The sequence below is a fragment of the Drosophila yakuba genome, chromosome 3L (genome assembly GCF_016746365.2).
Source record: "Drosophila yakuba strain Tai18E2 chromosome 3L, Prin_Dyak_Tai18E2_2.1, whole genome shotgun sequence".
NCBI lineage: Eukaryota > Metazoa > Arthropoda > Insecta > Diptera > Drosophilidae > Drosophila > Drosophila yakuba.
The window spans coordinates 1,524,480-1,537,961 of NC_052529.2; the positions used below are offsets into that span (position 1 = coordinate 1,524,480).

General features: G+C 47.9%; 3 protein-coding genes across 12 annotated transcripts; all 3 read right to left on the reverse strand.

Annotated features, from left to right (window-relative positions):
- Positions 1 to 15: 15 nt before the first annotated feature.
- Positions 16 to 10,583, reverse strand: LOC6532383 (GATOR complex protein Iml1). 10 transcript variants are annotated; one of them, XM_002093098.3, is made up of 22 exons: positions 10,401 to 10,578; positions 10,038 to 10,345; positions 9,489 to 9,977; positions 8,829 to 9,433; positions 8,598 to 8,769; positions 8,117 to 8,543; positions 7,928 to 8,059; positions 5,634 to 5,756; positions 4,221 to 4,623; positions 3,989 to 4,163; positions 3,738 to 3,929; positions 3,221 to 3,292; positions 2,902 to 2,966; positions 1,905 to 2,012; positions 1,647 to 1,853; positions 1,492 to 1,592; positions 1,257 to 1,424; positions 1,035 to 1,195; positions 807 to 969; positions 633 to 745; positions 515 to 570; positions 16 to 457 (listed from the first exon to the last, which is right to left on the reverse strand). In XM_002093098.3, exons 1-22 carry the CDS (start codon positions 10,450 to 10,452, stop codon positions 115 to 117), a joined length of 4,635 nt encoding a protein of 1,544 aa, XP_002093134.2. In that variant the 5' UTR covers positions 10,453 to 10,578; the 3' UTR covers positions 16 to 114. The 10 variants fall into 10 exon arrangements, with proteins under 10 accessions (XP_002093134.2, XP_015049310.1, XP_015049309.1 ...); XM_015193824.3 differs by having other exon boundaries at positions 1,495 to 1,592; positions 10,401 to 10,577; XM_015193823.2 differs by lacking the exon at positions 5,634 to 5,756.
- LOC26535834 lies at positions 5,755 to 7,917 on the reverse strand. The gene has a single exon (XM_015193829.3). The coding sequence runs from the start codon at positions 7,863 to 7,865 to the stop codon at positions 5,976 to 5,978; it is 1,890 nt and encodes a 629-aa protein (XP_015049315.1). The 5' UTR covers positions 7,866 to 7,917; the 3' UTR covers positions 5,755 to 5,975.
- A 735-nt stretch (positions 10,584 to 11,318) lies between the features above and the next one.
- LOC6532384 (protein phosphatase PTC7 homolog) lies at positions 11,319 to 13,222 on the reverse strand. Its single transcript, XM_002093099.4, has one exon. The coding sequence runs from the start codon at positions 12,944 to 12,946 to the stop codon at positions 11,981 to 11,983; it is 966 nt and encodes a 321-aa protein (XP_002093135.1). The 5' UTR covers positions 12,947 to 13,222; the 3' UTR covers positions 11,319 to 11,980.
- Between the last annotated feature and the right edge of the window lie 260 nt (positions 13,223 to 13,482).

The following is a 13,482-nucleotide window of genomic DNA, read 5'->3' on the forward strand; positions in this document are numbered from 1 at the left end:
ATAAAAACTTTTGACTTATTTTTACATTTGTTATTCGATCCAATTTATATTAAGTCTATATATTGTTTATGTACAATTCAGAATGCGAAGAACTTGTGCTTTTCACGATAGGGTCTACTTCAGCTTCATCTCCTCGGTGTTATTATTGTTATTCTCGAATTTCTGGGCCCTGCGCTTCAATTCCTGGGATTGGGTCCAGAAAGTGGACAGCCGCTGATCGCTGTTCGAGCAGAACTCGCGGAAGTCCTTTAGCATCTTCAGCTGAAAGAGCTCGCCGTCCGCGGAGTTGTTTATGGTCTGCGCCTTCCACTTTTTGTTCGGAATCATGTGGTTCCACGCCCACAAGAAACCCACTTTCTTGGGCACGTTTGTGTTGTTCGTGTGCCCATAGACGCAGCGCGTGACATTTGCCTCCTTTAGGATGGGCGATTCCACCTGGTAATTGTTCGTAGCGCAGCTGGAAAAGAGGCGCGATTAGAAGGTATCAAGGGGTATCAAGGGGTATACATCTTACCGGATCAAGGCAAACATGTTGCCCGTGCAGTGCACGTACTGGTACTCCTTGGGCAGCTGCAAAAGTGAATTGGGATTGTAATGAAAAATGTCCAACGAGTTCTGGTTAGCTAACTCACATCTTTGCCGACGCTGTACTTCTTCTCCAAAACGCAGGGCAGGAATCCAAACTTGCCCAAAATGGCTTCCTGGAGGAACAGCATTCTGTCTGCTCTGCTTTCCTCGGGGAATTCTGCAATCATAAATCAGTCAATAAAGAAGCTAAAAAGTTGAAAAGAAATATCTTAAAATACCATCGAAAAGAGCAGCTCCATTGGGCAGGAATGTAGTGCAAAGAGGAATGAAAATGGGTCCTCTTAGAGGATCTGACTTCTTGGTGAAAGGCTCTGCCATGGGATCAGCTGGCACTGATACCAGGAAATTGAACTGATTCGCCTTGCGCATCCAGCCGCCAATCTGAGTATATAAAGAATATACAATAAGGATTCAAGGATATTAAGTGAATGGCGTTTAAAACCCACCAAGTCAGCCACAATAGGACCCGATGAAGTGACCCACTCCACCACTATCTCAAAGGCGAATCTTGGCTGCAGCACTGTGTGATGCTTCACATGTCCCCATTCCATTCGATCGCTCTTCTGGTTCACATCGATCTCCAAATGCGACTGTCGATACACCCGCTCTGGGAATTCAGAATTATTGGGTTACTTCATCTTCAGCTAATAATATTAACCAATACGAACTGTTGCTGCTGGTTTCTGTCCAGGATTGGGGAGCAGGCGAGTCCCTCAGGAAATTGGGCACCGGAGTGGTCACGGGCTCATCGTGCCAGAGAAAACTACAACCCTGAAACTCGATCTCCAGCCACTCGTTTACAAACGCACTGTAGTCATCCAAAGGTGGGGCATAATCTAAACGATGCGGTGTCGTTTTAAAAGTCATTTTTAATTGCTGACCAAAAATAAGTATGGAGCATACCACCTTTGGCGTTTTTGTCCTGCTGCACCACATAGTAGAAGACAAAGCCAGGCACCACGGGCTTCTTCCAATCCCCCGAGGCATGGCAGATCATCCGCTCTCTGCAGGGAACACAATTGAATACATTTATATTTAGCTCAACTCAAGAAACCCACTTGCGCATGGCCTCCAGCAGATCCAGAGGATGTCGTCCGTTGTTCAGGCGGGTTTTCAGCCACATTAGTGCGTCGTAGGACACAAATGTGCAGGAGGGGAGCGACTGCGTCTGCGAGAAGAAGCCCACTCCGTTCACTGGGTGCTTCATGGCCTCAAAGATTTCGGGCAGCGTGGCATTCGGGCTGAACTTGATGTCAACCGGAAAACTGTAAGGAATACCATTAATAGCTGAATGGAACTACTCTTGGGAAACTCACCCATCGTCCTGATCATCTCTGGCGGCGATTCCTGGGGCTGCCGCAGCATCGGTGGCGGGAAAGATCCGTGGAATCCGACCGTTCTCCAGTTTGGGGCGCACATTGATGCTGTCATGTGAAGTAGCAGAAATATATGGATTAGACGGATCATTCGTGAAGTTCAACACATCAGTTCCATATCCATGTTGGGTCTTGTGTGTTGTATCTGGGTTGGGGATACAGGAATCAGCAGGCCAATTGTGTGTCGGGGGTGGGTTAGGGATTTCGGGTATGAGATTGTGAGGGGATTAGTCGAGTGGTGGTAAATAAACGGAGCCAGGACGGATGGTATCCGGTAGCCTGGCCCTCTGGGTGGCACAAACCTTTGCTGCGGTGAGTTTAATTGGTTATGATGCTTTTCAGTGATTCTAGGTGTGTCATGCTGCTGAAAGCCAAATACCAAATAAAATTATATAAAAAGTACGTAACAAAACCAAAGGAAATGAAACAGCCAGCCAACGAAATCTGAGAAACGGGATGCACAAATCAACAGGACTACGAGTACAATACAAAAAGGGGGTAAACTAAACAACAAGCCAGCAACAGTATATACAATTAGCCTAAGCCCAGTACCCTGGGATACCTTGGAGTAGACCAGCTAGGACCAGCAGCCAAACAAATCCCCAGCGAATCGTGCAGTTTCTACCAGGGACCGCAAGTAACAATCTATCTACAAAAGCCATTAGGTAACCAATTGAATGGAACTCTTACATTATGATTAGCTTTCAAGTAGAACTGCAGATCAAAGTATATTCTATTGCTATGCAGTTCCACTTCGAAAGAGGGAAATACTTGAAATTGAAAATAAGGATACACAACTAAGCTAAACAACCATTACGGTCCCTGATTTATGCAATGCAAGTACAAAGTGTTTAGATGTGAGGTTTGTGGACGTGTATGTTTGTGTACAAGGGCGATAAGGGACCTTAGATCTAATTTTTGGAGTCGATATAAAAACCTGGGTCGCTTCTCCGGCAGTCGATTGCTGCCGACTCGCTCCCGGAACGGAGAGTTCGTGAGTCCCTGGGGAGATGGGTTCGTTTTCGGATACGGAGCGAATTGGGGCAGGTCGAAAGTGGGTGGCGGGTAGACAGAGACGTTGGAAAGAGAGACAAAAGTATTAGATATCGTCTTCCATCAGCAGTTCTCTCGGAGTAATCAAAACTATTGAACTTGAACGTGCGCATTTGAGAGTAATAAAGATTTGAAATTAGGCAAAAGTGCGCAGTTTAGATGAAACAAAACGTTAATTTTTTCAGATAAGTTAAGTAGATAACCTGGTTAGGCTGAGGCCTGGATATAATGCTGGTACTGTGTCTCCGCTTGGTTATGTGGGCGATGGGGCTGTCCTGCAAAAGTGAGGCGAGATACTCGATACATCAGGGAAGAGGCAACGGGCACTAAAAGCGGGCTTCACGATGCAAGGTTAATTGGTTTGGTTGAACAGTAGTGTTTATGCGTCTTCTTCCTAAATGCTTGCTTGATGTTTAAGCAAGACTAAAGGTCATGCCAGTTCGTTGCTGCATATACGATTAACTTTATAACATAGTTTTTTAAAGCGGAATCGTATATACAAAAACTTTGACTAGAGATATAATTTAACAATCGAAAGCTTCTTGATCATAAAATAGTTCTTGTTACTTAACAGTCATTGCCTAATCAATACAATACTTCTCCGCCTTCAACACAGCTGTCGGGACGATTAGTCAATTAGGAGTCAGAACGCAATTACAGAATTAACGCAACGGATCACGAATGCACAAAAGCCAAGCCAAGGAATCGATTCTATCTTACTCTCGCCTTGCGCGCATACTGCCGCTTTAGCTTGCTGACCGCCTCGATCAGTCGGACAAAGTCCTCGACCTGCTCCCGGGTGTTATCCGCAGTCACATCGGGGAATATGTCGCATCGCTGACAACTGGCGATCTTGCTCACAATGTTCTCCCTGGGCAGCAGGTACATTCGATAGCGCCAGTACTTGAGACTCTGCGATAAAAAATTGCATTAAGATTGGCAGTTATAGGATGCCAGATGCTAGAATATACCTCCATGAGTGGGTAATCCACATCACCACGCGTGCAGATGTACAGGTCCATGTGGTTCCAGTTGAAGTTCTCCAGCTTCTCGGTGGTGAAGTTCACGCCGGAGATTTCGTAGGTCTCGTGCTGTGGCGCATGGAAACGGTATCGGTAGTCCACGTTTATCGGCGGATACGGGTGTCTAGAAGAGGAATCTTTCAATTTAGGATTCAAAATAGCAAAACCGGCTGCAACTCACCTGGGTCTGTAACCAGTGACCGTGATCACCGAGCCGCTCAACGAGATCTTGTGAAAGATGCGGCCAATGGAGAGGAGGTACTCCTTGTTGGTCTCGCACGGCGGCTTCACCGGCAGCACTGCAGATGCCGAGGAGCAACCGCCCGCAGTCGGAGGCTTCTCGTCGACCACGATTAGCTGGAAGCCCTGAGCCAAGCGCTGCGACACGATCTCCTTGCACACCTCCTCCGTGGAAAGGGGCTTGCGGTAAACGGCTCTGCTCTGGGCATAATCGTGATTGACATCATCGGGCAGCAGAGTGTAATCCGATATCACATAGTCGTTGTTCAGTGAACGCTTGTCCGGGAAGTAGTCCGTGGTGATGGGCAGACAGGCGGGGATCGTAAGCGACTTCCAATCGACGCCTGCAAACGGATCCACCAGCGATTAGCAGGACTCTCGGGAAGAATGAAGGGTTCAGAGCAGAGAGGAAGCCAACGCCGGTACAGGTGTGTAAATCAAAATCGCTCAAGCTAGAAGGTCTACGGAAATCATAACCAAGGAGGAGTTAGGACTCCAGTCCGGGACGAGAGCTGTCACCAACGGATGGGTTAGCGTGTGGAAGGTGTGCGTACGAGATACAGTGGGCGGTGGGCGTGGCAAGCATGCTAACGCTACAAAACTACACAACGGCAACATGCTAGTGGTCGACATGCTCCCATCTCCGTGCGGATTACCAAATAGAGGGTTCCAACCACCATCTCCCGATGGGTGAGTCCGTGCGTGGTTGTGGTTTGGGTTTCTGGGTTGTGCAGTTTTGGGTGGAGAGTTCTACCAACTACGGATTAAGCTATAATTATAGTGGATGGGTAACTACATGCGAGGGTTTCTGGTGCAGTGACTAGGCTTAAGGGGTTTAAGCGGGTGAGTGCAAAGCAAAGGTACACTACAGACTTGGATGAGGGTCACCCACAGGCAAATATGATGCTATCGAACACCTGTCATGTGGTCTTTGATCCCTAAAGTTACATCAATATATTTTGATTAACGCTATGCAAAGAAAAACGATTTAAAGTGATTCTGACATTAATAGTTATAGAGCAGAGTTGCTTATAAGAAAATAAGTAAATATGTTCTTTGATATTTGTAGTTAATCTTTGATGATACTAGGTAAACTCAGGAATAAATGCAGCAAGTACTTTCTGTTCTACTCAAAGCAGCAACTCAACATTGTTTCTACAAAAGCTTTCTAGACTAGGACTACTGTAAAGCCAAATTACTGATCCAAGGATCTCGAAGGATCTCCAAGGAACCAAGTGTATCTAGTCGTGTGTTTGGTGTGTGGTTGCAGTTGTGTTTATGTGTGCTTGTGTTTGGATGCATCGCTAATGCTTTGTACAGAGTTCAAAAGTGGTGAATTTGTTTTTGTCCAAACCTATGATGATCTTTCCTCTTCCGCTACCCGCCTCCGCATCGGGGGGCGAGTCTACTGCCCTTAGTGCCTCCAGGCCGCCCAGATGATGATGCTCGCCCTCGACGATCGGCCTCAGATGCTTGACTAAACGATCGATGGATGGGGTTCGATGGAATACGTTTATGATGGGTTGCAAATTTCGATTCGATGGTTAGATCCGATTGGGTTTCATTCGTGGCGTTGTGTGGGTTGAGTGGGTGGGGGGAATAATGTGAATCATACGTTAAATTAGATTAGACTTAGTATTCGTTACTATACTATTTCGAGAAAGGTTTCTGGTTAGGATGAGCTACTTCGAATGCATTAATCCCTGGGGTTGCGGTTAATGGGCGGTGGCTTTTGTCTGCACCCGAAGCTGTGGCGGATCTCCACCAGGAAGGCGATGCCGCTGCCCAACAGTCCGCACAGAAACAGACTGAAGGCGGGCACCAGCAGATTGAGCGCCAGTGGACGGAGCCGCAGCTTCTCCTCCAGCTCCGCCAGCGTCGAGAAGTCCTTGAGATAGCCCATGCGATGAGCCATTCGATAGCAGGTTTCCAGCCACAGATCATGCAGCCCGGCCTGCTGGACATGCAGCAGGAATTGATGGAGGGCATCCTTGAGGTGTGAGTCTACCCTGAGCTGGTACTGATATGGAAAGGATCCATGGCAAATCGTGGAGAAGTAGAAGCGCTTCTTCCTCAGAAAGCGCTGCTGCAAATCAAAGAAACGCCACCGAATAGTACTGATGGGGTAAATGTAATCCGGATTCATGCTGATTCTCTTTTCGCTGAAGCTCTCGGCATCCGTGACGCTGAACTTTGTGCTAAACTGCTCCGCATGACCCAGGGAACCCACGATTGCATACACATCCGTGGGCAGTACGAGGATGCGATACGGCAGCAGAAACAGTTCATCCAAGCTGTCGACTGGTCTTCGTGTAAGAGTCACGGTCAAAGAAGATGTAAGTTTGGTGCTGTACGTTTGCGCAAGGATGAAAATGCCGCCGAGGATCAAAAAGGTACAGAACGTTCTGCCCGGCTTGCGGCTCCCATATCTGACTGGGTCGGCACCTGGCACTCCTAGTATGGCCCAGAAATGTCCGTCTGGCATCAGGCGGCGCACATACACGAAGTGCACCACAAGCAGGGCAACCAGCAGGCACAGCCACAGGGGTAAACTGAATGGCAGGAACACATAGAGGCTGCGCGAAATTTCATTGTCCAATGGGATCATGAAGCAGCGCCGTGCCACCTGCGTTGGATACGAGTAGTCCACATTGGTGTTTGCTTGCAGTGAGTCGTACAAATGCGGACTCAGCTCCGCCTTGCCTTCTACAATCAAATCCGTGAGCGCAGCCATATTCAGCAATGTGGAACCTTTAACCTCAAAACTAAACAGATCCATGGTCACGTTCAGGTGCTTCATCAGATGGTTGATTAGGATCCCGCCCAATCCTGAAAGTTCCCATACATTCGTCCTGAGAGTCTTGTACCAAAAAGTATTGGGCACATCTTGCTGAACGGGCATTCTCAACGTGTAGCCTCTGAAGTTCCTTCGGTTAGCGGGCGGAAAAATGTGATGCGGATCATAGGTGGATAATCTTCGCATGCGTATCACCCTTACACTGGGATATGGATCCATTTGGTAAAACTTTTTAGCTGCCACAACTACCAAAGCGCTTCGGAACTGCAGTTTCCAAAGGAACTCAAAGAAGTTCTCTATATCTTTTTGTGACTCCTGCTTTCTGAGCAGGAACATGGTCTTTGCGTAACGCCTTCCTCTGGCTCTTTCGGCATGCAAGTAAACCACCATATCCTTGGAGTCCCGAGCGAACACCAAATAAATTGCCTCCTCATCCTGAAGGCTGCTGAAGCGTACATGCGAGATATCCTTGTCCGTGGCAGTCATCTGCGGCAGCAAGTAGAAGTGATTGCTGCTGTTGCATGTCAGTCCACGATGCAGGGCGTCCAGATAGCTGGGTTCAACAGATCCCAGGCTGCTCACTATAGTGATGGCATTCAAGCGATGCACGCGGCCGATCCTGTCCAGAAACAGAGCCAGTTCATGGGGACGCTCAAAGCTTTCTGTGGCCCCCATATGATAGCGCGATATAAACAGCGCGAGCAGAAACTGGAGATACATTTTCGTGGGAGAACCAAGCCAAACTGACTGGGATTTGCATATACTCCGAGTACTTGATGTGCATCTCATATTATTTGCCCCACGATACGATCTCTACAACAATAACCGAAAACTGTTTGCCTAACACTTACCCGTTGTAATTGCTGGTGTCCATTCTTGCTCCCCGGTGGCTCCCCAGAGATAAGACTTCGCCTGGGTGGCCGTCAGGTTGGGCACATTGGCGGGCAGGGGGTTCATCAGCGAGTTCTGACGCCGCTTGAAGACTGCGTGTATACAACAATGCTAGTCTAGGAGGTCCAACATTAGTTACTGGTACTCACAATCAATCTTCTCATCACCCATCACAAAGCTGTGCGAGGAGGCTGACTTGCTGATCAGCGTATGGCTGGACACTCGGTCGTACTGCTCTCCATTTTCGCAGCCGTAGTCCTCCTGGTCATTGTTGTTGTTGCTACCGGATTGGCAGATGCTCTGGATCTGCTGCAATGGTCTCTGCTGACCCGGCTGATTGGGTTTAGCGGGAACCGCTTGATAATGATGCTGCTGTATGAGCACTCCGGTTGGACCTTTCGGGAAGATGTGCGTCCAGCGGCGGCGATTGGAGGTCAGCTTTATGGTCACTTGCGAGGGATCAAAGGGGTTGATCAGGGCGCGACCCGGACGCACTATGGGGGCAATGCTCACGATCGCCCTGCGTGAGTTTTTCTCTGAGGCCAGCGACTCCGAGAGGTTGGTTGTATCCGGTTGCTAAAATCACATAAAAACAGTTAAGAAGTCAAGGGTATTAGGAGTATCCCTTACCAAGGCAGCAAGCATGGCAGAGGTGCCGTGGTGAATGTCGGGATCAGACATCTTGCGTCGCATAGCCGGGATTTGAGTTGGCGTAAGGTTCTCCCAGTCGTTGTTCCTATAAGCATACGTCTCTAAACTGGGCACCGAAGTCTTCTTAGCCCGCACTACACGCTGCAGGGAGCTAGAAAAATGAAAATTGCTTAAACAAGGTAATTATGTTATTTTGTAGTAAAATCGTACCAAGTACTCTGCGCGGGAAGTGGCTGGAAAATCTGTTCATCATACGCATCGTAATCGAAGAGCGAGTTGTGCTTATACTCTGACTGATTGCAGCTCAAAAAGTGACGCTCGTTCTCCTCGCCTTCCCCTTCGCCTACGCCATCGTGAAGCGTCAACTGGGATCCAAACAGAGGCAGCTTGATGCGTGGTATAAAGCTGGAGTACGCAATCTTCTTGTTTGTGGAGTAGAAGCTCAAGTTTATCCAGTGGGGCAGCGAGTAGTCATCGGCAGAGGTCAACGTGGTGTCTTTGTTGTGGAATTTAAGTAGTGGAACCGCATGCAGTGGCTGCTCTCCCACACAGACCAGATCACTACCCACTCCATTGTCGATGATGCGTTGCTTGGTGATATTGGTTAGCTCTCGATCCACAGAAAAGACACCCACTCCTGGGGTTATCACCACGGAGAGCTGTCCGGTGCGGTCGAACGTTCTATCCAGATAATGCTTTTCGAAAGTGTTCAGCGAAATGTTCAGAACCTCTAAGAAGTTACCCTGAGTGGCTGAAGAATTGGTGGCGGGGGGAATCTCCATGTTCTCCCGTTCGTGATAGCGCAGTACTGTGGCCTGTAAATGGTTCAGTTAGCTTCTAGCCAAAAAAGTTAAGAAAGTGTTAAGTGACCTGGTAAGAGGTGAATAGCTTTCGGAGCTGGCCTAGCACAGTACACCAATCATCACATCGCTCGTTCTGGATGGCCACGCGGTAGAAGTCCTCGTAGAAGCGACCCTTGTAGTCCTGCTGCAGGCAGTCGCGCATGTGCTCGGGAAACTCGTCCAGGCTCTTGGCCGCGTAGAAGGTGCGGGAGAAGAGCACGATGGTCACCTCGTGGTTACAGCTCAATTTCCGCCACTTTTGAAACAGCTCAGTCAGGAACCCATTGACTGCCTTTTCAAAGTACAGGTCACCGTGGATGTCAAAGTCCCACATCTCGGAGGACATCTGCAGGAAGAGATACACCATCGAAGTGCTGCTGCGGAAGACAATCTTGGTGTCCTCTGTGATGACACCGCTGGCCACACGCTCGCCCTGCGACCACATCTCGTACACCTGGCACCGAATCTGCATGTCGTTGTAGTCGATCTTCTTGTTCACATACACACAGGTGTCCGTCTGAGGAAGGAGTTGTACGTTAGGAGCATATCCTGGCCAGAAAAATATCTGATTCCTTACCAGGTAGGTTTTCAGGCGCCACATTTCCGAGCGACCCATGTACTGGTCCTTGAAGGTAATCTCAATCGAGTCCAGGGCCACATCCGCCGGGTTTACAATGCGCATCACCACATTGGAGTACGAACGCATCTTGAAGGCAATGGCGATTCCCGATTCAATGCTGATCACATCCCGACCACAGCTTCCATTGAACTCGGTTATTTGGAGCAGCAGGTGGGTGCCGTTCTCCTCGTCTGGGGCATAGATTTCGACAACATCGCCCACATTGGCGTTGGGATGATCCTTCAGATTCATCACCAAGTCCGCATCTGTGCCGAAATATCCGTGTAACGTAATGTTTGCGCAATATGCACTTTTGCTTACCGTAGGATTTGTTGCAGCCACGCGTGTGCGTGTTCAGCTTGTAAAGCTTCATGTTAAATTGGTTGCAAAACCAGCGAACAATTATTTACTCAATTCCAACATTTGCCCATTCGCTTGCGAATAAAATAAAAATTATATTTTTTCGCCTTTTGTTTTGATTCCTTATCTGCAGAGTGACCGCAGCTAACGGAATGTTTGGTATTTTTCATTCAACAATATACTAAATGCAATGTTTACCTTCAATTGTTATTGTTAATTAAATAACGCCGTTTATTTTTAATTTTGAAAGCAGCAACACTCTTTGTTAGACATATGTACAAACAAACTTAATCTGCAATCCCTGATTATTAAATTATTCTTATATTTATTAAATTTAATAATACAGATATACTTATAAGCTTGCTAGTTATGTAAGATGCGTATGTAGATTCGTATTATTCGTCACAAAATTTAAATCTCCGAAAATTTTGTGCAACCGATGCTTTCGTCACCAGACTCTTACCATTACAGGGGTGATTTGGTTCGTTGCTATTGACTGACATTTTATTGCCAATTTTTTAGGCCTTTTAAATTAGCCGCCACTCTAACCATAATTTTACATATTTTACAACCTGGCGCAAGTCTTGCCAATTAATTATATATATACATACATATATATCAATTTTAAATATTATATATATGTATATGTATATTGTAAGCCTGCGTCACAGAAGCGCAATCGATTTCTTTCAGATAAGAGAACCTAATAGCTTTTATAATTAAAAAACCTAAGTTCACCTAGACTTCTGTGAGCAATAGATTGTTACATCGCCTTAATAATAGACAACACCCCCGCGTATAATCAGTTTGCCCGCTGCTGTATCTATTAATTTACATCTTTCTGGCCATGGAGTTAATCTAAGCAATTAGAACGTTCTATTTAAGTTTTCAGTACAGCTTTATTGTTTACACATATTTATTTGCTTAATGAATTTATCACGAAGTGACTACAAGTTGCATTCGTTGTTTTTCATTGAATAATTTTATTGGGTCGCAAATATCAGTGAGTACATTTCGACAAAAATTGTTTAAAGACAGTTCGTTCGCCCGGGTAAATGGGTAATCCTCCGTCCTCAGTCAGATAGCTGCACTCGACTCGCTCCATTCCGGGTCCATCTTCCACCTTCCATCATCCGGACCCCGGACTCGTATTCATGATCCTCGGTCTCGGGGATTGTTTCGCAATCGGTTGTTTGTTTATTGTTTGTGGTGATTAGAGCGCCACTGACGACAGAGATCGCCAGATCGAGCAGATAATTCGCATTTCTCTACTTACAGCGAGGGTTATGTATACAATCAAGGCGTGGGTCGCTCACCAGGATGCGTCGAAGTTCGTCGGTTCGAAAATGAGTTTGCTCGTATATATGTAACTAACAATTCAAGGGGTCAAAGGGTCGTCGTCCTCGTCAATCACAATCTCAATCTCAACATGCAGCTTAAACGGTAGACAGAACCACGAAACAGGCTCCTAAAGCTAACTAAACACGTACGGACTACAAGTAAACGTTAATCACTAGGGAGGATGGTTCGGAGCACCACTCTCACATCGCCACGGTGGCCAGGACAACGGTGATGTCGTCCGGCTTGCCGCCACGCGCCTGGATGTTATTCCTCCTGGCGCTGAGGGCGAAGGGCGAGAGGAACTCGCTGTTGAGGGAGAGGGTACGCGCCATCAGCGCCAGGCTGTTGGCCGTCATCTGCAGCTTGACGGGATCGCGTTCGCCCTCCACCTCGCTGAGCACCTGCAGCATCAGATCCTCGGGCACGTTGTCGAACACTCCGTCGGTGGCAATGAGAATCACGTCGCCATCCCGCACCGGAAAGCTCATGGTGTCCGCCGACTCAGGGCTGTCGCTGAGGACATTTGGCCCATGTCCCGGCGGCGGCAATGACAGTTGGAAGGGTGTGTTGAAATAGTGCTGCTGCTCCTCTGACTTGTGCACCACCTGGCCCTCTCGCACCACAATGAAACCGCTGTCGCCGATGTTGGCCGTGTGCACGGTGCTCGTCTCACGGTTGAGGATCAGGACGCAGGCGGTGCTGCTGCCCAGAATGGGCTTTTTCTGCTCCATCAGCTCGCAGTAGCTGTAGGCTAGCAAGTTGACCGGCCGTTGGGGATTGAAGTGACTGCACTGCACCAAGCGCTCGCAGGTGCGCATCAGGAACGATGAAAACTCCCCGGGATCGATGCCATAGCTTCGCCAGCCGCCCACGCCGTCGGCAACGCCCATAACATCGGCACTGGCGGTGGAGGCCTTGAACCATGAATCCTCGCCGTACTTTCCCGGCTTGTACTTGTGTCGCAGGTTGTCCTTGGCGAATCCGCACACCACAGATACGAAACGGGGTCGCGGGGAGCTCGAGGATCCTGCTCCCGCTCCAGACTTGGTGGCCCCCTTTGCTGCTGCCCCTCCTCCGCCGCCCGTGGCCGTTTCCAGGAGCGTGGAGAAACTGCTGCGCAGGGCGCGAGAGATCACACGCGAGGTCCAGCTGAGTGACGAGTGCATCGCCCAGAACTCGTGGTCTCGTGCTCTCAATCAATCAAATCAATCGCATGTGGGGGGGTGTAGGATTCGGTTTCGGATTCGTTCTATGCGTTTAATTCGACGTGGGAGTGCTCCTCCTTGGCGTTCACTCCTACACGCCACTCCTCCGCACTCGATTTTTCCGGGACAAAACTCCTGTCTCGACGGGGCACACAATTTACGTTCCAATTAAATGCGAAATGTTATGTGATGAAGTGATACACTTTTTCTCGTCAGGTCGCGATCCAGTTCATAACTGGTTCGTCGCTGACTGCTTGCTGGTTCCCCACCCCAACTCCCCGCTCTTGAACTGGTTCCGAAGCCATATTCACCTTGAAGCGGTATTTTCGGAATCTGTACGATTAATATATTCTCAGAATTTTAAATTTTACGACATCCTCAAAATCAATTCCTATTTATATACGTATATTTTAAAAAGGATTGGTAAAACATGTAATTAAATATATGGTTTTGCTCCAATTTACAAATTTGATTTTCACAAAGTTATTAGTTTTTTG

What these genes read in the sequence shown, in the direction of transcription:
- LOC6532383 (XM_002093098.3), bottom strand. Translation starts at nt 10,452, where the DNA reads ATGAAGCTTTACAAGCTGAACACGCACACGCGTGGCTGCAACAAATCC. An exon ending in CTGCCATGCTTGCTGCCTTG is followed by an intron (nt 8,544 to 8,597) that starts GTAAGGGATACT and finishes ATGTGATTTTAG; the next exon opens with CAACCGGATACAACCAACCT. An exon ending in AGAGATGATCAGGACGATGG is followed by an intron (nt 1,854 to 1,904) that starts GTGAGTTTCCCA and finishes TATTCCTTACAG; the next exon opens with TTTTCCGGTTGACATCAAGT.
- LOC26535834 (XM_015193829.3), bottom strand. Translation starts at nt 7,865, where the DNA reads ATGAGATGCACATCAAGTACTCGGAGTATATGCAAATCCCAGTCAGTT.
- LOC6532384 (XM_002093099.4), bottom strand. Translation starts at nt 12,946, where the DNA reads ATGCACTCGTCACTCAGCTGGACCTCGCGTGTGATCTCTCGCGCCCTG.